Genomic DNA, 25395 nt, shown 5'->3' on the forward strand with positions numbered 1-25395 from the left:
TTGTTGTACCAACAACAATTTGAGTGATTACATTAAATAAGGCAAAGGCATTGAATGGGTAAGGAAGCAACAAGCCAAAAAAAAAAAAGACAATCAATTAAGCCTACATAATACTACTGTTATCATACAGTAATAAAGAATATTCATTTATAATAGACTATAATCAAATGGTCTAGAAGCTGTCTAACATCTTGAAGACACTCATAAATATACCTTTGGAATCTAATAGTCTCATTATACAGAATGATCTATTTATGTTGTCTATTTATAGTTCGGGAATAATGTATATGTACTTCCATTTTATTATTATTCACTTAACTTATTTAATATAATTCTTTTTGTACTCATTAAGGTGTGTCTATTTTGTTTGGTTAAAGTCTTGTTGATTGTAAAGAGTTTAATTCGTTTAAATAAAAAAAAAAATAGGATATTATATGAATATATCATATATGTCTTATACATAAATATTTATATTTGTGTATATTTATTAGGCAATCGGAATTTGAAATACTTGAGTTTGTTCTTCTCCACAAAAGCTATCGATATACATGTATATTCTCCCATATTTTATTAGTAAAGCATTTATTTATAACTAATTCCTGCACAAGGTTTTTGAACGATAAAAACTGTGCGGAATCAAATATATCTTTTTTTTTTTTGATAAATTATCCAGGTCAAATTTGAAGGTAGAGAGCTATCAGAATAAATGTTAAAAGTGAATAATATATTTTTCTTTATCCTTATGATTAGCAAATAGAAAAAAAAAAGGTATCATCATCTAAAAGAATAATTATGTCTTTACTACTCTAACTGACAGTCTTTTTTTTTTGTTCATAAGAAATGAACTTCTCTGCTTAAATATTCAAATGTCAATTTTTTGAGGCAGTTCTGAAGATCATATAAAAAAAAAAAAAAAAAAAGTCACTTTAGAACATAATCTTTGGACTGAGATTGTGTCGATCTAATTGAATATCATCAACAATAGGTTCTCCTCCTTAACAAGTCAAAATTGATATTTTATGTAAACTAGGTAGATAATTAAATCAGGCAATAACATTTAAAGTAGAATTGCAAAACACTCACTTTTTTATGTATATATATTACCCACAAGTTATTTCTATTTTTGTTAAAAAAAAAGATATTTTCTACGGAACATTTTATCTTGCTCACAGGTCTGCTTGCTTGCTTGCTTGTTTACTTACTTACTTTAGTTATCTGGCCCTGTTAGGAAGTATATAAAAGGCTAGTCTGTACTGTATAGTGAAAGATATTTTTTATTCGAATAATATCAAATATAGCAAACGATATTGTATTCTCTTTTCGATCATAATAACTGATTGCTTGGATAATTACTTTTAAGTTACATAATAGATGTAAATGACTACTCTATAATTGATCCCATAACTCAGTAGTCTCTCTCCTTTCTTCCTCTTTGCTACTTTAAGGGTCTTGTAATTAATCCCTGAATGTAGATAGCATTAGACTAGAATTATGAACAAACTTGACACTATTCCTTAAAAGCATTATTCTGTATTATTTGCACAAGTGTATAGAATTACTAACTTGAATTTGAAAGTGGTAACTAGGGAAAGTTCCTTACTGTACATATATATATATATATATATAAATAAAAAGGCCTCCTCCTTCCCCTCTTTATACAAGCAAGGTCAAAAATGGGTTTCATTATTTATAACATGTTTTCAGTTGTACAACATGTTCATAACTACTATTGTTACCATCAAATAAATTATCTATTTTAATATTCTTTTCAAATGCTTGTACATGTAATCTAATTCAATATGAGTCATGAAATAAGCAATTTTAGTACGACTTGTTGAATCAAGAATCTGGTCTATGGATTATCTATTGAGTAATATAATTATATAATGGTAGCAGGATGTCATTTGTAAGTATAAACTACTTTTTTTTTTGTAATAGTGTATTTGATTATTCAATGGTAGCATGAATCTCATGGATAGTGATCGCAATACGCTGCTATTTTCAATAAGTAAACGCTCTGCTCTTTTGGATACAACTGGATGCATTATGAATAAATTCTTAATATCACACAATGATGTAGTAAAACTTGATTGGATTGAACACGAGCACTGCACCACTTTTACTTGCAAAAAATTAAAATGGGATGGTATTCTCATCAAAAAGCAATGACCATGTTGTTGTTACTTGTTTAATCAAGCTTGCAGGAGGAATAAAATACAATTCTACGACAAGCAACAAAAGAAAAGAAAAAGGAGATATAACCAAGTTATACAAAAATATGAAAAAAACAATAAAAAATTTATCAGAAAGCATTCCCAAAAGGCTTTATTTGTGTCAAATCTTTTAGTAAATCGGATTATACTGTGTATGTTGACTAATCATATCCGTATTCTAACAGAATAGTACTGGTAAGATTTTATAGCCATATTCATGCTCTCCTTGCTATTGTAAAGATAATATGTTTCTTTTAATAAACAAATATATAAAAATCACTTTGCGAATTTAACGTATATGTTCTACTCTATATCCTTAAAAAAAAATGGAAGTTATGCTATATAATCAAAGTTCATATAAACGTACAAGTAAGATAAGTAAGCAATAAACCTTGTATTCAAATTGGTTATTGAATTCCTTATTTTTAGTTTCAAAAGTAGTAGTAGTTTTTTTTTATGTGCCTTAGTTTCTTAAAAAGGATACAAAAACTGGTCAAATTGCACTTCTTTCATGTCAAATGGTAACACTGTACTTGGTTCTCTGTCTCCTTCATTCAAATGCTTGTCAGAAAGTCTATTACTAATGGTATTAAGAGAGTTGATTCTATTTTTTTGTTGTTGTTGTGTTTATATGAAAAAAAAAAGATAAGGCAGAATAAGAACTTGAGTCACCTGCAAATCTTTTATTATGATAATCCTGTCATTGTTTGTACAAAATATATATGAATCTACAAATTGTGATATTAAAGTAAAAATAGTCTTAATAGATGGTTTTATAATTATCCACTATTGCTACGATATCTACTCTTTACGGTCCCCACATCCCAGTGTATACATACCTGGTCTACTGATATACTGAGTCTTATAGTGTCAAACAAAAATACTAACTGGATGATGAACGTGCTCCCCTTCCATTAGGAACATTTATATCAGCAAATGGTAAAACTATAAATGAAGTACAACTATAAATGAAGTACAATCTTTTGCTATCGTATTTATGAAGGCAATACATTATTTAGAGTAACAAAGATCGTCTCTAGGGTATAAACAACAATGTTATAGGATCCTTTTTCATTATATCAGTCATATTATTATTATTATTATTTTCACTTTTGTAAAGCCAATACGACTTTTCTTTGTAGACTTTACTTGAATTAACGAGCTGATGAAGTCTTGCCTAAAGTAACTATACCTCTTCATCCTATATATTGGATTCAGTCTTGAATGAATGCATTTGTTGGCAGACAGTGCTGCTATAGTATATCTAAATATATTTTTTTTCACTCACTTTTGCTTATGTCGTTGTCTTATTTTTCTTTTTTTTTTTTAAAAAAAAAAAAAAAAAAAATGGCCAAGAATAATAACGCTATGTATATAAAAGTATAAGCTTGAAGGAAAAAGTTAATTTAACGTGTAACTAAGAAAAATATTACATCATCCAACTGAACACTGTAGTAGTTGCTTACTCTGTCTGTCTTTCTCTTTTTTTTTTTTTTTTTTTTTTTTTTTTTTTTTGCGTTCATGTTTCTATATAAAGTTAATTTTTATCTGATGCTTCTTTTCCATTATTAAACAACATGAACAAATAAAAAGGAAAAGAGTTGCACTATTGATATTGTCTGACCTATTTGGGAAACAAGGGAAATAATTGAATGTAACAGCTCTGTAAAATAAAAAAGCCTCTCAAGTAACACAGCAGTAGCAATAGGTTTCTTTACCTTAATTAAGAAATAAATGACAATTTATAATCAATTCATATGACTTTTTACTATTTTATTGAACATAATAAGGGTTTTTCTTTTAAGAGGCAGTTATGTGCAACAACCAGAGTCAACAGATTATGCACGTGCGTAGTTATATCCTATAGATGATTATATTTATTAAAGTAGTAGGATAGAAATAGGAATAATATCAATGCACCAGGCAAAATAATAATAATAATAATAATAATAATACATAATAAATAAATAATATAAATACAAGTTGTTGGCTTAAATCTTTTTAACTTCTTCTTTGTGATGTCATTCTTTTTTGTGGTGGATATTTAGTAGGTGATAGAATTTCTGTAACTGACCTCTTTCTAAGCCTTCGATTCTCATTATCATTTACAACTACTACTTTAATAAAATAGTTCATTTTAATACAAAACAAAAACAAAACTCACTACTATCTCTATTTTTACCTAAATTGTTATGATAAGGCATAATAATATCTAATTCGTTTTTTTTGTTTTTATTTTCTTCTTCTTGCTCTTGCTCAAGCATGGATTGTAAAATTCGTCTTCTTGCATTTATAAACCAATTACTGATTTGATTCAAGTTTAGATTTGTTTCAGCCGCTAATGCAGCCTTTTCCTCTTCGGTTGGATACGGGTGCTTTTTATGTTTGGATAGCCAATCACGAAGGATAGCTGTCACAGCTTTTGGCAGATTCCCACGTCGGCGTTTATTTGTATTTGTTACTGTGGTTACCTTTTTATCTGATTCATCTTCTTCTTTAGGAGATGGATAATGAATTGGCTTAGGTAATAAATAATGAGGAGGACTTGGAGAGGATATAAGTGAAGGAACAGGGGAAGAATGATCTAATGATACATGGTCTGAATATAATCAAGTCATTTTACACACATATATATATTTTTTATCCTTTAATAAATCATAAATGATGATTACCTCTAGACCAAGTAATGATATCTAACCAATATCTTCCATTTGCTTGTAACATAGTATGTATTCTCTTTTTATGTTCTTCAAGATAAGCTGGGTCATTACCACATGATATATGAACGTGCTGAAGATCACCTGATCCAGTATTTATAAACTGATGATCATGAAATAATATGACAGGGCTAAAAGTGCGTCGTAACTTTTTATTTTTTTTTGTAAAAAAGCCAAAAAAAAAAAAAAGGTAAGAAACAACAAAAAAAAATATATTTCATTATTATCAACAAAAGAATATAAATAAATACACATTTATATATGTATTTATATACATAAATAAAGAAAAAAAAAGAAACCTCTATCTTATTATGGTATTTACCCTTTTATCGTTATTAACAAAAGTAGAAGTAGTAGATTCAAGTATTGACATTATTAAATGAAGAAATATAAAAAGATGATGATGAAGTTGAAGATGGAGACAATAAATAAATAAATATATTTTTTTTTGACAAGCGGAGAAAAAAGAAAGAGAGAAAGGGAAAAAATAATAATAATAATAAAAAAAGAAGAAAGAAATGAGGTTTATATTTTATAAATATTTGATTGGTTCCATATATTAAATTTATTACAGAAAAAAAAAAAAAAAAAAAGGGGGAGAAGAAAAGGAATTTTAAAATATGACGATGAAAAGAAACCTTCTTCTGTACAACTGACTTGTAATTGCACGTTATATTTGTTTATAAATGTAAAGAAGTAAAAAATGGCGCTATGACCAGTTTTTTTTAATTTTGGAAAAATTTGACAACATTTTTTTATTTTTATTTATTTATTTTTTGGTATAAACGTACGTTTTATTAGTCTTATAATACGTTTAATACTGTTTTAGTTTCTTTAAAACGTGAATTTATGCTACGTTGAAAAAAAAAATGATTCACACATTTTAGTGTCATATTTTGTGAAAATAAACAAAGTGCATAATTCAATTTTTTTTTATTATAATAATTAATTTTATGAAAATGTAAAAAAGGAAGAAGCAATAATACAATATGTATTAAAGGAAGGGATGCTATGATGCAAGTTGACAGTGAAGCATCATCTCAGGTTGAGAACGTGACTAATTCTATACCTGTTATGGACCTTTAGTCAAGAGATAATAAAGAAATTTCCAATTGGTGAAACAACAATGACGAGCAGAAGCAGCAATTAAATCATGCGTTTTGAAGCACTTTTAGTATGAGCATATAATTCAGTGGTCAATGTCATATATATAAGATCTATTACAATACATCTACATATAATTATATACATGTGAAGGGTGAGTTGAGTAGTGTCCATAGTAATGACTGAAAGCCTTTTCCTCTCCTCTTCTTCCAAAAAGGAACAAAAGTTTAAAATAATAACCCTTGCTTTTATTACTACTCTTTTTCCCTTATGCAGCATGAATGACAACTTGACTCTAAAGAAGAAGATAGGATTGTATATCTCTTGAGAAAGATAATAATGGTAACTAATCCAAATCATGTACTCTCTCTTTTTTTTTTTTTTTTTTTTTTTTTTTTTTTTTCTATTTAATATTCTTTAGCTGCTTATATTTATCTTGTAAATAACTATTTCTGTTAGTCTAATAGATTTTATCATACGAAATAAACTAAAGGTTGAACTCAGTACTAAAGATTTCCTTGATTTGATTGCACCAGAAAACTATCTACTTTTAGTCTTAAAAATAGATATTAACAGATGGCTTATTAAAAAAAGTGGCGATACCATTCATATGAAAATGTTAAAGAAGAATATCAATTACTAAAGACGAGTAAGGAAGCAGAACCTTTCTTTTAGTTTTTTTAACAACAAACTACAGAATGTTTGAGTTTAAGGAAAAGGCTCTAATTTCATTGGCCCAAAGTCCTGTTGATAAAATACAATTATGCTCTATTATTCGCTTTCTTATTTTATTTTATACACACATACACACACACACACAGAGTATCTTTTTATTATTATTATTATATAATATTTATTTCTAAAGTCCCATTACTTCTTTAATTTGCTCTTTTCTATGTTCAATTTCAGTCTGAACTGTATTTATATTATGCATTAAATCATCCAATCCTTCATGGAACGATTTGCCTTCTGGACTTAACACTGCATTTACTTTAGCATCTAAATTATCAAGTGTAACAAATGAATCGACCTTTGAATACAATTTTGATAACTGTTTATGTCTTTCATTACGATGCATTTCCTCAAACGCTAATCTATTTTGAATTCTTTTCTCATTTCTTTCCTTTTGTACTTGTTGTTGAATTTTATCTAATGATAACATATTAACGATCTCTCTCGTATGTTCTTCTTGTTTCCTTTTTTCTTCTTCTAAACTTGCTTGAATTAATTTTGCTTTCTTTTCTCCTAATTCTATTCTTTCAGCTAATCTCATTTGCTTTTGTCCTTCCTTTTCTAATAATTCATGTGCATATTGGTGACGTGTATGTTTAAGTTCACGACGATACAGCTTTTTGGGACTCTCTGTTAATATATCACTTTTCTTGCTCTCGTTGTTTTCAAGATGAGAGGTAAGCGAAAGTTTAATATCACGTCGTTTAGGATTCACTTTGGGAGTTTCTCTTGTACCTTCAGGAGCTTCAAAACCAGGGGCATATCCTTTACGACCTGGTAAATAATCTGTTGAAAGATATCGAAGTTGAAAAGTAGATTGAACTATATTTTTATTTTTAATAATCCTTAACATGTCTATTTTTTTTTTTTTTATAAATGTATATAAAGAGTAATAGATGAAGAAACAGTAATAATAATAATAATAGGGGGGAGAATAAATATTTTTTTTTATGTGTATTTATTAATGTATATAAATGTTCAAGTGACAAGGGGCTTTGTGGGGGAGGGGGGGGAGGAACATATTGCAATTTTCGTCTCCTCCTCTTTCCCTCCCTCCCTCCCCCCCAAAAAAAAACAATCTGGATTGGATAAATTGACAGCTATAATACTAAATCATGTATAAGCCACATTCTCAATGCTTTCATTCAAAAACGAACTTTTAATAACAAGTTCGTATCAAGTGTAAATGTATAATTTATCTTGCTTTCAATATAATATTTTGGGTTATTTACTACTAAAGCAAATAAGTCATGATTTCGTCTTCTTTTGACTAACTGCTAAGCTATCAAGTAAAATAATATGAAAGCAGCAGTGGATCACACTTTTTATAAATATATAAACAAGACAGAGACAGAGAGAGAGAGAGGACACCTTTTCATCATAAAGTGTTAAACAAAATCTTAAACCAAAAGAGCATAAAAATTGGGAAAGATCAACTATGTAATTGAAAAGCTATAGTATTAAAAGTAGCTCACTGTACAATATGGAAGTAAATTATTATATTAAATTAATTACCAATCTATTTCTTTTCGTTACTATTAAACAAAGAATGTATCTTTTTTTTTAAAAACAAAAGAAATAAAAAAAAAAACACAGTAGTTATAGCCTTAATCTTGTTCCTTGACACACGCTGAGCGCTCAAAGGATATAAATGGCCCCACTACTTTGGTAATAGGAAAAAACCCCCAAAGTTAAAAGTTTATCCCAGCTGAATTCTGATGATGAAGTTATAAATGCTTTACTTCTTTAGTGACTAGTGGAATATAGTAACGTTTTATTAACACATTATATTCCTAAAATATAATAATTATCATATTATTTGACAGAAAAAAAAAAAAAAAAGTGGCTGAATATTATAGTTTAATATCCGAAGCGATAGATTTCTCTGGAAGCAGCCAGAATAAATGAATGAAAAAAAAAAAAAAAAAAAAAAAAAAAAAAAAAAAAAAAAAAAAAAAGATTTGTGTATTTTTTTTTTTTTTTAAATAGATCTTATAGATTTAACTATTTATTTTAATTTAAAAAGAATAGATAATCAGTCATGGAAAAATTACTTCAATGGGCTGTTAATAACAGTGATAATAATGCTTTAGCAGAACAAGCAGCTGCTATCCGTCGAGGTGAAGCAAAGCCTGATCCCAAGAAATTTGATCCAAAAATCATTGAAGCCATCTTGGGTAAAGACGATGCTACACGTATGAAAGGTAAATTACATAATAAAGAACCAAAAAAAAAGGTGCTTGAAAATTAACGACTCATTTCGATTATAATTATTATTTTTAGAGGCTGTTGAATGTATAAGTAATCCTGAAGATACACTTGAAAATAAAGAAATTGCTCTTGATAACTTGGAATTGCTCATTGAAGGTATCGATAACGCTCGTAATATTGAGAACATGAAGTTATGGCCTGCTATTATTAAACAATTAGAAGCTAAAGAACCAGAGGTCCGCAAAGGTGTTGCTTGGGTATGTGGTACCGCTGTTCAAAACAATCCTCAAGCTCAAAAGGCCTTTTTGGAGAATGGTGGTTTAGAACCTCTTTTAAAATTATTAAAAGAAGATGAAGATGCATCTGTACGTAACAAGGCACAGTACGCTATTTCTGGATTTTTAAAACATCATCAAGCAGGTGTTGAAGCATTTGAAAAACTAAATGGTTTCGATATCTTACAAGATATACTCAAGACTTCAAAGGAGTCCAATATGGTTAGAAAAGTCGTATTCTTATATAATAGTCTTGTCTTTGACGATAATACCAACTGTTTAACAGAGCGTTTAATTAAGAATGGAACTTTACAAGAACTTCAAAGAATTCTTGTTAAATACACAACTGAAGAAGAAGATGAAGATATGGTGGAAAAGACGTTACGTACGATTCATACTATCATTACAAAGACTAACACAACTCCTTCAAATGAATTAAAGGAACAATGTAAAATTGCAAAGGATAAATATGGTGCTGATAACTTGGGTTTAGTAGATTCCGAATGGAAGAGTTTGTTATAAATGTAAATAATAATAATGATAATGATAATGATAATAAAAATTGTGTGATATACGTTTATGTATGTATATAATAAATGGGTATTTTTTTCTTTTTTTAATAATCGGTATTAAACGTGCATGTTGTACTGTAAGTTTTGCCACGAATAACTGCTTCAACTCTTAATTCAACCTCACCAAAATACATTTTAATAGACAAATCTACCTTTTCGCCTTCCATAACACCTGTTAAAGAGGGCATAGGTATAGTAAAATTAGCCACTTTATGTACTCCAGGACTTGTCGTGTATCGAGGCTGTTCTTCTGTGTCTGCAGCATATAATATGCATGTTGTATGATGAGGATAATACGCAAAGAAGTCTTTACTTACACAATTATCAATATCAAGAGGCTGTCCTCTTTTCACATAAACTGAAAATCGATTATCACATCGTACTTTACCATCAGCACGAATAATTTTATAGCTGGGCGGATCAATACCTTCTTCAAATGTAGTTGTCGTATCGATGCCATACCAATATCTAGGAATACGTGTGGTCACTATACGAGGATTCAAGCCAAAATAAACAGCACCACGTACGACTGCAAGTTCACAACGAGGAGGTACTGCTACTAAGCCTATCCTTGATCCAAACTCACTTTGAACACATTCAAATAAGTAATTTGAAGAACCAAATCCGCCTACTAAAAACACTGCTTGTAAAGATCCGGCTTTCTTCAATTGATCCTCAATCAACTGTATAACTTCCTTCACAATAGGATTAAATACGTCTGTTTTAAGCTCAGCTGCTGTCAAGCAAAGTATACCCTCCTCTAAACCAATGACAGGATTTTTAAGCAAACCTAAATTCATAGATGCAGGAAGCGAAATGAATTGATCTTCAATTCCATCAAATTGTGGCTTGATAAGATCTACAAACGTATCCATCATCATTTCAAAAGCAGATGCGGGAATGGATGATAAATATTCTTTAAACTTCCTTTTTAATAATTTACGCATACGACGATCTAAAAACACAGAACCACAAGATTGGCCATGGCCTTTTGTACATTCCTTTAATTTCCTTCCGCTGTTCTCATCAATTTCAAAAACAATCAAGTCTACAGTACCACCTAATGCATCATAATTAAATTAAATTTAGCTGAGTATATATGTATATTTATATGTATGTATCTTGCAAGTTTTATTTTATTTTATTTTATTTTATTTTACTTTATTTTATTTTTTTTTTTTTTTTTTTACCTCCAGCATCACAAATCATAAATTTATCTCCATGCCCAAGATTAAACTGTTCACATTTCTTTTCACAATAAAGAGCAGCAGCTTCAGGCTCAGAAATTAACATGAGTCTATCACGATCGTCATTCTCGTTAATTAACCCAGCTTTAATAGCTGCATCACGCATAGTATTCTTTGCACGATCAGACCACATTGCAGGTACAGTTAAGCACTATATATGTATATAAAGATTACGATGGTTAATTAAGTCTGAAGAATCAACCTTACGTATTTGAATTGATGTTGACTGTAATTACGTGCAAAGCCCTTTTTTAATTCATGAACAACATGTTCATGAAAAGCTTTAAGATAATCGGCAATTGCATCAACTATTGATAGACCATTCGGCAAAGGAGGTAAATCTTTAGCAATATTTTCATCGAGATAAAGTTTATACTGTTTTAATAAAATTGAGTTACGAGATGTTGGACGTTGCATTTCGATGCGAGCAGCATTACCCCATTGTGTCATTTGATTTGCATTACCATGGTAGAAATTTAAAGTAGGTGTCTTCTATTTGTGGTTAGTTACCTGTAATAACAAATATATAATAGGTTTGCATACCTTAGGATATACATTGCTGTTCTGTTTTGGCCTTTTATTTCATATATTTATAAATGTATATAAAAAAGGAAAAAAAAAAAAAAAAAAGAGAGAGAAAGAGAGAGAGAGAGAGAAACTTGTATTGTTAATCTACTCAAAGCGTTGAAAACAAGTCATTTTTATTTAGATTTTACCATCTTACAATATCAACTACCTCTTCATTTTGAATGTAAGCATAAGCGCATCCTGAAAAAGTGGTACCTTTTTCATTTGTTATAATTTCAATCTTTTTTATTGTCTGCTAACAACATTTTATAATTCATTTTAAAGCTTACCAAAATCAATACCAATTACAACGGGATAATCGTTATAATAGTTATTCATACCAATTGTCAATCTATTGCAAGTTATAAGGAAATAGTAATAATAATAAAAAGGACAGTTATTAAAAAAAAAGAAATTAAATATTTTATTATTACAAGTAATAGTATCTCAAGGAAGACAATTTATATTTCGATAAGGTGAATTTAAATTATAAATTTCATTGCATAAAATAGGCCAAGTAATTGAAATTGTACCCTTTTCTCTTTGTTCTAACTGTAACATTTCATACATAAATTTAAGATTTGGTTGAATGATAACGTTTAATCTTCGTGCTCGAACAAACAAATAAGCTTGTACCAACGTATATTGTAAATGCTTCATGATATAGCAAATCAAAATAGCTGCACTTCGACTCACACCTACTCTACAATGAATGAGGCATGTTGTGCCTTTTAAACGAGCATCCTCTTTATAAAAAAAAATGAGTCATATTTATATGTAATATTCTTTACTTTATCCTTCTTGCTTGTTCTTACCAACAAATCTTACAACAGAATCTAAACGACTTTGAATTGAATCAATTCCGTCATCGTATAAATTATCCAAAAAAAGTAAATTAAACTCCTTGTCACTTAAATCTGCATTTTCACCCACACTAACTATATGAGTTATATTAAGTACTTTTAACATTTCTGGATTAGTGGCATGGTTCAAATTGCCCAGGTATAAAAAGGATAATATTCTTGATGGAAAAGATCCTTCAAACCGAGGGGAATAAAACCATGGATATAGTTCTTCTTCTTCTTTAGTGGGGGACAATTGTAATTGTTTGTAAATATTATCAGTTGGTAATGCATTGCCCATTTCTGTATTAGAAATTGCATTTATATATGCATCACCAAGTAATGCTCGATTATTTGTTGTTTTTAATGGAGTTGGTGGTGTTGTTAAATGTTGCATTTCCATCATATCGTCATCGCTATCATCGTTATCATCATCATCATCGACATCATCAATATCTTCCTCCTCCTCGTCAAACTCATATTTTACTGTAATTTCTTCTTTTGTTATAGTAGCAGTATCCAATTTTTTAGTATCATTTACCATAATAGTCTGACCATTATCTTTTCTATTGGATCCTACATTTTGAGTTGCAAGTGTTGTACTCTTCCTTCTTTTTGGTTGAGGTTCGAGACTTTCATGATCTTCAAATAAGGCATGTTCGATTCTACGCAACGTAGGTACATCGGCTGCATAAACAAAAAAGGAGCGGATTCTCTGTAAATAGAGATAGGCTTCAGGCAACTGTAACTTTTGATGAAACATAATCCAACTTAAAGCTAACAAGCTTGATTCAGTGTATCCATCTGAACAGTGTATCAAAATCCTACGATCTCGAGAGGACTGTTCTTCCATGAATTGCAACAGTTGTAACAAGTGTGTAAAGAATGTTTGAAATTCATGCTCTTCATTAGGAACTCCTGTGGCATAAACATCAAAGTGAATTAGTTCTGAAGGCATTTGTCCATCTTTTAATTCATTCAGTGTTTCACGAGCTAACATTAACGTAGATGGTAGAGGCATATCAGCCAGATCATGTGCTTCAATACAAATCGAAAAATGATGTGGATTAGGATTTTCATCATTATTAAAATCAGAAAAAAAAGAAGAAGATAAAGGATCCATTTCTTGTATAGTAATTGGCACATCTTGTGTGTTTCCGAGCTAACATAAATATATCAATAAATATGTATATATTTATATATATATATATTCTTTCGTATGCTTTAGTTTTTACCCAAATATTTTTTGTAATCTCTGTTGCTTCACTCATTTTTCTCATTTCAGCAATTTCTAATTCCCTAAAATCTTTTCTTTGCAAAGCTGAACCTATTGAATCATAGAGAACGAATTCTGGATAATTGCGTTCAAACACTGAAAAATCATCTAATTTAATGACAAAAAAAAAAAAAGGTAGACAAAATTGAATTAATCATAAATATTGCATTTATTACAAGTAAAATATGGGTTTTACCTTCAATTATAATTGTTTTATATAAGATCCTGTTCGCATTTATAACAGCTCTTTTGCCAGCAGACTTTTGAACTGATTCTATCTGGTCTTGTCTCTCTTGATATAGCTTTTGTTGAGCAAGTGACAATAGTGTGGCTATTTTTCTTGCCTGTGTACCATACAGTACAATATCACAAATGGTAGCAAACCTCGACACTTGATTACCAAAATTTCGTAAATTGATATTGGTTTCCTTATTGTAAGAGTTGATGAATTCATATTGATAAGGTGGTTCCATAAATAGGACTTGATGAGGTAAAACTGATTCAGTCAATCGAGCTGTGTGTTCGAGTTCTTGACAATGCATAATCATTAATCCACGGTAGTTGGGTACCATACTTCGTCTTACACCAAAAAATAAGTTCTGCTGATTGCTTAATCCATCAACACCATGAAGCCAAGGAAATAAAATATTATCTGGTAATGGAAAACGTTTGTAAGCTTCGTTGAATTGAGCAAATTGATGAGCTGTAGTTGTATATATATTATCATGTTCATGAATAAGGTACTGTTCAGGTATTTCAAACAATATACTACTATCTTCTTCTTTTGTAGGCGTTGTCATAGTGTGTTTTTTTTTTGTTTAGTTTTGTTTAGGTTTTCTTAAAAAAAAAAAAAAAAAAAAAAAAAAAAAAAAAAAAAAAAAGAAGTTATATCAAAATATGACATTTTTTTAATAGGATTAAACTATGGGATTTGTTTAAAAAATTTTGAGATAAAAAAAAATGACCAATAAGCAAATAGAAGTAAGTTTTGTTGCTGTGGTATATAAAAAAAAAAATAAAAAAAATCAGGCGTCAAAATGCAAGAGAATAAAGAAAAAAGCAGATTTAGTAACTGAAATACTAATATTACTATAAAGACAATCATTTCATCAATTCGGCACCAAGGCTTTGAAGAGCAGGAAGTATTCGAATAATTCATTTTATGCAAGACTGTAGTACAGACAGTTGACCAACGTTGAGACCAAGTGAAGATATCCTGTAAAAAAAAAAGAAAAAAAAAAAAAAAAAAAAAAAAAAAAAAAAAAAAAAAAAAAACTTTCTCAATCAATTTTGATATATAATTATTAGTGTGCTCATTGAGTCTAATACATAAAGTACATATTTTAAATGTAGGCGTATGATTTCTCATGTTGAACATAATTGATTTGATTAATTAGATAGTGTCTGAGCTGGCTGCCTGGAGACCTACCGAAACTCTGCACCTATTACCCAAATATCAGTTGGCCGCAATCTCATGCAACTGTATTCCTATATATGCACTGAGGACTATGGAGGATTTACTTTTATTTCAACTCAATCAACTCTCAAATAAAATAAAGGAATCACAACTTAACCGCCTCTCCTAATAATTTATTTACTCTTTCTTGGATATATAACCACTGGTCATTTGCCATATATTGTTTGAACTCAGTTATCTATTTCATTATAAAATACTTCCTGATATTGTATCTGACAGACAATAAAATAAAGATTGTCAACAAAAAAAATTTAATCGTATTGTATATGTTTGATTATCGCAAATGCCTTAATAGTTGAAAAATCAGTATTATTAGCTTTAATTATCTAAAATAATTAATACATCTTTATCCTTCTTTTTAAATATGCTGCCTGCACATAAATTACGTAAAAGCTTTCATATCCTTCCATAGTCTGTCCATTGGTTAACTGTTTATTCAATCCTTCGAGAGCTCGAATAGTTCTTTTGCTATAAACTTCTCCCTTCACTTATAGTGTAATTTATACATCTATTTCCTTTTCCTTTCTTTTTTTTTTTTTTTTTTTTTTTTTTTTATTCTTAGCACTGAATGGGAGAAGAGGTTTTCTCTAGCAGGGTAATTTAATTCTTGAATAAATTTACTATTTTCTTTGATAATATCTCTAATGTGTTTATCCATGATAATCTTTTTCTTTTCTTTTTTTTCTTTATACATCTATTTTTTACTTAACAAGTTTTTAGTCACCGTTTTCTTTTTTCTTGATCTGGACCAGGTAGTAATAGTGAAACGAATTTAATCAAACGCTCAAAGATCTTAAAAAAAAGGGGGGGCTTCTAATTAAATGATTGTCCAGATATATAAATCCTTCAAGATAAAATATGTATCATCAACCAACTTTCTCCTTTTACTTTTGGATTTTAAGTTCTTCGCAAAGATCTGATAACTATGATAAATAGTACGGGCAAATGTTATTTATTAATTCTACAAGACTTCTTAATAATTTTTTTTAAGAAAAAAAAAAAGAGAGAGAGAGAATTATGTTAATATATATGAGATATATTTATATACAACATACTAATTGATCATAAGCAACTTAAATTCATACTACAATATTGATATAAGATACATTTATTTTAAATACGCGTTATTTGACTTTTTTTTTTTTTTTTTTTTTTTTTTTTTTTTTTTTACACAAATGCTTATTCATTTCTTCCGTGTTATTCTTATATAATAATGCAAAAATCTTTGTATATAAAAGATATATAAATGCAGTACATAAATGAAATTAAAAAGTACTGTTTATAGTATATGCAATTAACGTTATCACGTTTAAACTTTTTTTTTTTTTTGTCAGTGTAAGGCTTATAAGGGAGGGAAAGGTAGGAGAGAAAGGCTTATGACAAATTTTTTTTTTAAAAACCAGATATTTTATTTTGTGTAGCCATCAGTTGATTAAAAAAAGAGAAACAAATAAGGTCAGCTTCTGTGTGCTTAAATGACAATAATAGGAATTATGAATTAAAACTGTTCCTGTTTTATTTAAAGTCCACATAATATTTTACTCCTCTTTTTTTTTTTTTTTTTTTTTTTTTTTTTTTTTGAATATATAAATATATATACGTATATCTGTATATACGAATATACACATATATATTTCTTTTTTTTTTCTTCTTCTTCTTTCTTTTGTTTATTTTAGCATATGCAGTAAGAATATTAAATTAACTTTTATTACCGGGATGCATCAATCTGAAATTCTTATTCCATCAACAACAACGCTCATTCAAAGTAATGAGGAAAGACAAAATCATTCCATAAACATTTCTCATCCTACAGCCGTCACAACTACTAGCACAAGTATTTATAGTAGATATCGATTACCATCTACTACAACAAGTGCTGGTACTTCTATCAGTAGCAGCCATAATCACGATGCTACTATTGATTATAAAAGAAGCTATACATTGGATAGTCTCAGTGCTTTAGCTTATTTCACTTCAACAAACTCTATCTCTACAGAGTTGACTCCCTCAGCTGCTATACGCGATCGTTATTATCAATCTCTTTGCTATTTGCAAGATAATCATCAAGCAGATGAATTAGAGGATGAAAATGATATACTAGAAGACGAGGATGACACGACCTATGTAGAAGCCACAGGTGATGTCCTTGATTATCGACCAAATGATAGTATTCTATATAAAAAGCCTAGTCATGATAGTATTCCAAGTATATACAGTGTAAATGAGTCTATCATATCCCTAAGAACAGAATACAATAGTAACGGTCATGATGAAGATCGTCATTCTATTACAAGTGTTCGTACTGTAGATGATCAGTTACAAGGCCGTTCTAGGAGCCTTTTGGGTACCAACTTGAATACGCTTGCCTCAAAGACAGCTAAAAAAGTCTCGAGATCCAGTTCTATTTTCAGGCACATGGATAGAAATTATAAAAAAGGCGGTAACAACGATAAAAAAATATTTGACAGTCAGCCTCTATTTTTACCTGTTCGAAAACAAAAGGATAATTTGAGTATCCGGTCGATGGATAGTACAAGCTTATTGTCGAAATTATCAAAGTCAACGGCTCCAATGAGAGCCAAATTGTCTGCTATTTCACATTTAACAAGACACAGTCGTATTGAATCGTCTTCAAATTCATCGCCACCATTAACTCTTCCAGGAAGAAAACATGTAGCTGAAAGCGTATTCAATATGCCTATTTCTTCGTCCTCATCTGCGCTTTCTTCAAAGAAGCGCATAGTTCCGACTAATCATCATCATCATAATAATAATAGTATCAACAGCCATTATCATAAACTTAAATCACCATTAGAAAAGACACCTCCATCATTTAATTTTAATTTACCTAGATCATTATCGGCTTCTTCATCAACAGCTTCTAATTCTTCGAATAACAAGCCTATTATTGGAACTAATTTCGTAAATGAGCCCACTTCTTTATCACATACTTCTACAACAAAAGAGCATATTCCTCTTATTTATCCAGCTTTACTTTCAAAAGTAGCTGAGGTTTTTAAAGCTCATATTGTTTTAAGTACAAAATCAAAAGATAGCATTAAATATAAAGATGTTTTTGATGGAAAAGAGGCAGTTGTAAGTTGTATATATATATAAATATATACACATAGACTTTTTTAAAAAAAAAAAATTAACACTATTTCATTTCTTTTTCAGGACAAATTAGCTTTAATAATTAAATCTACTGATCGTAATGTGGCTTTATTATTAGGTCGAGCATTGGATTCTCAAAAATTTTTTCATGATGTTAATTATGAGCATCGATTACGTGATTCAAGTCGAGAGTTATATCAGTTTAAAGATCATCCTATGAATTTAAGACCTAAAAGTGGAGTTATGAACAATACAAAAGGAAAGACGACAGTCACGACTACGACTCGATCTTCAACGACAGTTGCTATTTCTATTGTAGAGGAAGATAATTTCCCAAATGGCGTTTTCACTTTATTAACTGATTGTTATTCGCCTACATGCACAAGGGAAAGATTATGTTATTCACCTCGTTGTCCTCGTCGTCAAGAACAAGCTAAACGTACTAATTTTCATTCACCTTTCAAAGGGCATAATCGTGAAGGAAGCAACTCTTATACTCCTAATCAACAAGAGGATAGGTTATGGATCAATACTGTGCCAAAATCTATATTGGAAAGTTTGAGCAAAGAAGAAACAAAGCGTCAAGAAAATATTTTTGAGCTTATATATACCGAGAAAGATTTTGTAGATGATTTAAGTTATATTAAAGAGGTATATATATAAAGGGGGGGAAGGAGGAGGAGGATTACAACACGTTTATATCACCTAGTTCTATCATTTAGCTTATAACTATTATTAATTTATATAGCAATGGATTGAAACTTTACTTAATGATAACAGTATACATATCATAGGGAATCGAACTACTTTTGTGAATACAATCTTTTGGAATATCCTTGAAGTACTCGAGGTAAACTCTGGACTATTAGAGGCATTACTTGATCGCCAATCAAAAATGAAAGTAGTAGATCAAATTGGTGACATTATGCTAGTACATGTTGCTAAATTTGAACCCTTCGTTCAATATGGTGCTCATCAAATCATTGGTAAATATGCATTTGAGATAGAGAAATCAACAAATCCATCATTTGCTGAATTCGTGGTCAGGACGGAACGTTTACCTCAGTCACGTAAATTAGAATTAAATGGTTATCTTACAAAGCCAACAACACGTTTAGGGCGTTATAATTTATTATTAAGAGAGATCTTGAAACATACACCAAAGAATCATCCTGATCAGGAGGCTATACCTCGTGTAATGACAATTATTGCTAAATTTTTGGCTGATGTCAATAAGGAAACTGGGAAAACCGAGAATGCATTTAATTTACAATTGTTAAATGAAAGATTAGTGAACAAGAGTATTTCAAACTTTGTAAGTTACAATTTTTTTTTCTTTGTTTTTCCTTTTTTTTTTTTTTTTTGTTTTGACATACAAATTATTATTATTATAGGATTTGGATTTGACTGCACCTAATAGACAAATAATCATGAAGGGTACCTGGAAAAAAGGATCTGGGTCTGAATCATCTGAAGTTTTAATGTATCTATTGGATCATTGTTTGCTAATAATAAAACCTAAGCAAAACGAAGAAAAATATAAATTGCATAGAAAGGTACATATTAACTCTTTTTCATATATGTGTATAACTATAACAAAAAAAAAGTAACATGCAGATTTCTCTCCTTTTTTTTTATTTTTATATATGCATATAAATATATATATATATATTGCTATTTAGCCTATTCCATTAGCATTATTATCGATTACATTTCCAGATCATAGCAAAAGAGCAAGTACTATTATACCTATAGGTCGGTCTGGTAATGGTTCATTTGTCGATCTCAGCATTACAACTAATACCACAATATCTAATACAAATGCTATATCTGCTGACACATATAACACGATATCCTATTCCAATATTTATACTAATAATTTCGATACCGTTATAAATACTAATAATAATAATAATAATAACAGCTTCATAATGAACAAAAATGGGTATCCTCTTTCATTTGTTCATTTGGGGAAGCAAAGCACAGGAGGACCTATTACTTTATATGCAACTACAGCAGCTGTACGCCAGCAATGGGTCAATAAAATAGAAGAACAGCGTAAGTTGCTTGTTGAGAAGCATAAAGTATTCAACATTAAGCCCATCAATGAACGCTTCTTTAGTTCATTCAACAAAGTGAATTGTACTGCTGTATTTGGTAAGAAAGAGAAAGAGAAAGAGAAAGAGAAAGAGAGAGAGAGAGAGGGGAAAGAGGGGAAAAATAGATGAATAGCTATAAACTATTATTCATATCTCTTATTTCTTTTGACAGATAATGGGAGATCACTTATTTTTGGTGGAGATCAAGGCGTCTACCTTAAAAAAGAAGGTAGTGGTGATGAACTCATTCGAATTCTGGCAATGGATAAAGTATCACAGATTGACGTCCTTGAACAATTTAATTTGATACTCGTATTGGCTGATAAAATCTTATACACGTATTCATTAGATACTTTGCTTTCAACTTCAGAGACTGGTGTTAAGCGTGGACGTAAGATTAGTAGCCATGTATCCTTTTTCAAAGTGGGACAAATCTATGACAAGACTGCTACTAACATAAATGGATCCAATCAGTCAGATGGGGTTGAAAAGACATTAGTTTGCTTTGTTCGTAATAATGCCATGACATCCACTATTCGTGCCCTTGAACCTTGTGAGACGACTAAGGAAGCAAATAAGAAAAAAAATAAAAATAATCTGGGACGATTGATTCGTGGCAATAACGAAGCACTTAAAGCGCATAAAGATTTATATATACCAGGTGAAGCCTCATCTATTCAACTTTTTAAGAATATTATCTGTGTTGGAAGTGAAAGAGGATTTCAAATGGTAAATTTAAGCTCTGCTGAAGTGCAAAGTAAGTCCTTCCCCTCCCCCTTTTTTTTTTTCTTTTTCTTTTTCTGTACATGTTGTATATACTAAATATATTTGATAGGTGTTTTAGATCCAAATGATGAAAGCAATAATTTAGTTCTCCAACAGCATGAAAATATGAAACCTATCTCTATGTTTAGACATAAAAACGGGAGTATTTTACTCTGCTATAATGGTAAGAAAAAAAAAGAAAAAAAAAAGATAAATTTACCTTTTAAATGCTTATATAATTGTAGAATTGGCATTTTATATTGATAAAAAGGGTAAACGAATGCGTAAGGATTGGTCAATTACTTGGGAAGGAAATCCTACAGCCTTTGCATTTAGATTCCCTTATGTTGTTGCGTTTAATTCTAACTTTATTGAAATACGGCATATGGATACTGTAAGAATAGAGAAATGATAAAAATATATGTGTATAAATTAACATTTATTTTTTTTTCTTGCTCAGGGTGATTTACTTCAAGTAATAGCTGGAAATAATATTCGATGTCTTCGTCCAGATTCAACAGACAGAATTTATGGTGTTATGGATGATCGTATTGCAGGCTCTGAAGTGATTTTTCAATTAAAGCTGGTTGATCCTCATAGAAGAAAGATTAGTATGATCAAAAACAATAGAAACAAAGCCTAAAAGAAAAAGTTTCAGTATTGTGTGAATTATTTGTATGTATTAGTGTATGATATCCTTCTTCATCTATTTCCTTGTTTTTTTTTTACTATACATTTATATTTTTTTAAAAAAAAAATAACTTATTGCCTTGTCCAAATAAATAAAGAAGGAAAGAAGCTTAATATCCTTTTTGGACTATAAATACAAGTATATCATAATAAGAAAGACCCCTAAAGTAATATATGAAAAAGAAAAACAAATAATTAGCATGCATAGATGATGGGGTAGAAGAGAGGAATTATTTGTATTAGTTTATAATTCAATTAAATTTACTATTCGCTATAATAAATCACATTAGCTTTATATCTGTGTGCACATAGAATATATTTATCCTTTATATCTTTTATTTTTATTTTTCCTACTGAATGCAGCTATAAGAAATAATTTTTTCTCTTTCAGTCAAGCTTAGGATTATGTTATTATTAATAAATAGCCATTAACATAATAAATATACAGAACATGAACGTATATTTTAGTTATTCTTGATATTAAAATTAAATTGAGTTTGTCATAACTACTTAACAATTGTAACAAATATATAATACATATTCTTAATAGTTATTTTTCTGTCTGTGATTCTTATTTTATTAGCTGTTAACTACAACTATTGGACTAAATTCTGAAATTAGCCAACTTTTTATCAAAATCAGATGGTATACAGCACTTGCTGATATATCAAAAATTATAAATGCCCGGAAAGGATTGCTGATCCTCTGTCCTTCGACTCCTTTTTTTTTTTTTTTTTTTTTTTTTTTTTTTTTTTTTTTTTTTTTTTTTTTTTTTTTTTTTTTTTTTTTTTTTACTTCCTAATAAGCAATCACAATATTCTACATTCACTATTTGTATTATCTACTTTTTCTACAATAAATTATATACGTCAAATAACTTTTAGTTATAAATAATGGCATACATAGTCATCTTTCACATAGTATTTATTTATCCTTTGCAGTTTATACCCTTTCTCTAATTCCTTTCAATTCTCATACCCCCCCTTGTTTATCTCTTGATATAACTCGAAAGAAAAAATTGGCATATTAAATCACATCTTTTAATATGCAATGTTATAAAAGTTGTGAAGAGTTAAGGAACTATCACGACAAATAATAGAATAAATGGTTATCTTTACTCAGATTACTATTCTACAGTTAAGTTTGAAGAGATAATATAAACGGTATTCATACTACTATTAAAAATCCATATTTACCGATTATTATTATAATAATTCCATTAGTCCTAGTTAACAAATATCCTTAATATTTGTTCCGTAAGAGACAAGTTAGAAAAGATACCATAAAAAAAAAGCTAAAAAGCTGTAGATACTCTTTTGAATAGAAACATAAAGTATGATAATAATAAAACTGGTATTGTAATTGAACTAATTTGACCCAAGGTATACCTCATACAAATAGTCATTATTTATTAAAGATGACATTATCAAGATATCACTAATCGTATTTGGCTATGGCCCTGCCAATAAAGTACGAGTTTAATTCTATTTTATAATAAAGATATTATAACCATTTATAAAATAATAAAGGTATATAATAATTAGGCCTCTTACTCTTATTACTCTGCTTATATACTTGCTTAAATTCATTTACAAAAAAAATTTTTTTTTAAATAGCTTTTACTATATCTAGCGCCTATTGAGTTTCAAAAATTGAGTTCTATTCAAATAGAAGAAAAAGGAAAAAAAAAAAATTAACTGAATTTTTATCTAGGAGTTTAAATTTCCAAATTACTGGCAATTTCTCCATGTTTTGTTACACGAATAATAAATTGTGTATTTCACGCGTAATGTAGCCCACCCCCTCCCTAAAATAATACATTTATGTTAAGATAATTATGTTGTTAATTTCACTCCCTACCTTTTCATGTATCAAGTAAATCAACCATTTTCTTTATATAAAATGCCTGAAATTAATTCAACAAATGATAGTATTCGCCTTATAGGAATAATTAAGGTACGCAATTAACGTGATAAATACATCTGCATTCGATATAGAACTTTATGGAAAGAATAGTGTCGACGAATACGTAGCTTAAGATCTGTTTTAATCAACAACACATCCATTATTTAACTTTATTAAAAGGACTTGACGATCAAATCATACTGTAAATTTGATATGTTTGTTTAAAGGGAAAAATAAAAAGTTATCTTTATCAATCCTTTGTATGATTTTTACATGTTAGATCTTAAAGGTCTTCAAAATATCAATCAGAATAAGATATTTAACGCGATTCATATTATTCATTATTGATAATAAAAAAAAAGGGACATATTAACAAGTACACCTTTTATTTTAAATATTCCAATAAATCAGACCATTCTAACTTTTTAAATTTAATTTAAATAAGGAACCAGTCTATGTCAGTCATGATAAATCACCATAAAAATCCCGTTTAACTGGAATGTAATAGTTTACTTACCAGTCACTTTTTTTTTTAAAAAAAAAAATTAATATAAAAAAAATCATTGATTTTCATTTGTGTCTCTTTCTTCTTTCTAATTAACATTTCAGGTTCTCTTTATCATGTAAATATATAAATTATTTAAAATCTATAACAATATATTGTCTTTGAAAACTGATACATTTTTTCTTTACTTTAATTTAAAAAGGCTTTATCAATGTTTTCCTACATGTACAAATTCAATATCACTAGTTTTTCGCCCTTTTTATTTTTAAAACTCTAACTTTTTTTTTCTATTTTCTTTATTTAGTATTTCACGTTTCAATTATGAATATTCTATTTTCAAAACTTGAACGACATTTTGTAAATACAACGAATTTTTCATTTGATCTTTTTTTCTTTTTTTTTTTTTTTTTTTTTTTTTTTGTCATTAACTTTTTTATTATTATTTTTAGTTGGCGGTCTTGAATGCATCTTGTATCAAAATATGCTATTTATATAAAATTACAAACACTTGTTTTTATACAAATTGGTTACTTTTTACTCAAGAGCAATAGAAAATTGGAGTAAAATCAAGTTGATTATAATATGTATAAATGCTGCAAAGGTGATTATAATTTTTGAATCGACCTACGAGTGGAACAAAAGATTAATATTAGTGTTATGCACCTTAAGGCTCTTCCTCTTTTTCCGCGTCTCCTTCCCCCCTTCCTCCTACCACCTTTATTTAAGGTGCTCTTTGGAGATCCTTTGTGATCTTCTATTAAGAAGATCAATACTTTAGTTTATGTTTATTAAACTCTAGTTAATGGTGCAAGCAAATAAAAAAAAAATAGTATGTTAAAAGTTGTGTTTATTATCATCATCATCATCATCATTACTTATATTGCCTCTTTATAGATATTTATTTGTCTTGCACCACTAAACATTCAAATTTGGTCAAAATTACTCGATTTTTTTTCTTCTTTCGAGTAACCTATTACCAAGGTAGAAAAAGAAGAATATCAATGAATCAGTTTTGTTGTATTTACTCTTTTTTTTTTTTTTATGGAAGAGTATTGCTCAAAATATTCAAAGGATAATGATGGAA

The 25395-nt window shown here is 29.0% G+C and overlaps 6 protein-coding genes across 6 annotated transcripts; 2 read left to right on the plus strand and 4 right to left on the minus strand.

Moving 5' to 3' along the window:
* Positions 1-4092: 4092 nt before the first annotated feature.
* Positions 4093-5490, minus strand: BX663DRAFT_518105 (uncharacterized protein). Its single transcript, XM_051528825.1, has 3 exons — positions 5253-5490; positions 4886-5078; positions 4093-4812 (listed from the first exon to the last, which is right to left on the minus strand). The coding sequence occupies exons 1-3, from the start codon at positions 5301-5303 to the stop codon at positions 4346-4348; spliced, it is 711 nt and encodes a 236-aa protein (XP_051380260.1). The 5' UTR covers positions 5304-5490; the 3' UTR covers positions 4093-4345.
* A 1371-nt stretch (positions 5491-6861) lies between these two features.
* Positions 6862-7841, minus strand: BX663DRAFT_518107 (uncharacterized protein). The gene has a single exon (XM_051528826.1). The coding sequence runs from the start codon at positions 7617-7619 to the stop codon at positions 6894-6896; it is 726 nt and encodes a 241-aa protein (XP_051380261.1). The 5' UTR covers positions 7620-7841; the 3' UTR covers positions 6862-6893.
* Positions 7842-8737: 896 nt separating this feature from the next.
* BX663DRAFT_518109 (armadillo-type protein) lies at positions 8738-9852 on the plus strand. Its single transcript, XM_051528827.1, has 2 exons — positions 8738-8970; positions 9050-9852. Exons 1-2 carry the CDS (start codon positions 8808-8810, stop codon positions 9772-9774), a joined length of 888 nt encoding a protein of 295 aa, XP_051380262.1. The 5' UTR covers positions 8738-8807; the 3' UTR covers positions 9775-9852.
* On the minus strand, positions 9789-12086 carry BX663DRAFT_518114 (uncharacterized protein). The gene is made up of 6 exons (XM_051528828.1): positions 11929-12086; positions 11788-11854; positions 11615-11645; positions 11279-11560; positions 11015-11222; positions 9789-10884 (listed from the first exon to the last, which is right to left on the minus strand). The coding sequence occupies exons 1-6, from the start codon at positions 11975-11977 to the stop codon at positions 9869-9871; spliced, it is 1653 nt and encodes a 550-aa protein (XP_051380263.1). The 5' UTR covers positions 11978-12086; the 3' UTR covers positions 9789-9868.
* BX663DRAFT_554175 (uncharacterized protein) lies at positions 12086-14556 on the minus strand (the record flags this gene model as incomplete). The annotated part of the gene is made up of 4 exons (XM_051531502.1): positions 12086-12384; positions 12454-13642; positions 13716-13864; positions 13953-14556. The coding sequence occupies 4 exons, from the start codon at positions 14554-14556 to the stop codon at positions 12086-12088; spliced, it is 2241 nt and encodes a 746-aa protein (XP_051380264.1).
* Positions 14557-16832: 2276 nt separating this feature from the next.
* Positions 16833-22035, plus strand: BX663DRAFT_518120 (CNH domain-containing protein). Its single transcript, XM_051528829.1, has 9 exons — positions 16833-18329; positions 18411-18998; positions 19096-19662; positions 19742-19903; positions 20030-20504; positions 20619-21203; positions 21282-21395; positions 21457-21605; positions 21672-22035. Exons 1-9 carry the CDS (start codon positions 16950-16952, stop codon positions 21852-21854), a joined length of 4203 nt encoding a protein of 1400 aa, XP_051380265.1. The 5' UTR covers positions 16833-16949; the 3' UTR covers positions 21855-22035.
* Positions 22036-25395: the final 3360 nt, after the last annotated feature.

The sequence above is a fragment of the Cokeromyces recurvatus genome (assembly GCF_025118155.1).
Source record: "Cokeromyces recurvatus strain NRRL 2243 chromosome Unknown BX663scaffold_24, whole genome shotgun sequence".
NCBI classification, from domain to species: Eukaryota; Fungi; Mucoromycota; class Mucoromycetes; order Mucorales; family Mucoraceae; genus Cokeromyces; species Cokeromyces recurvatus.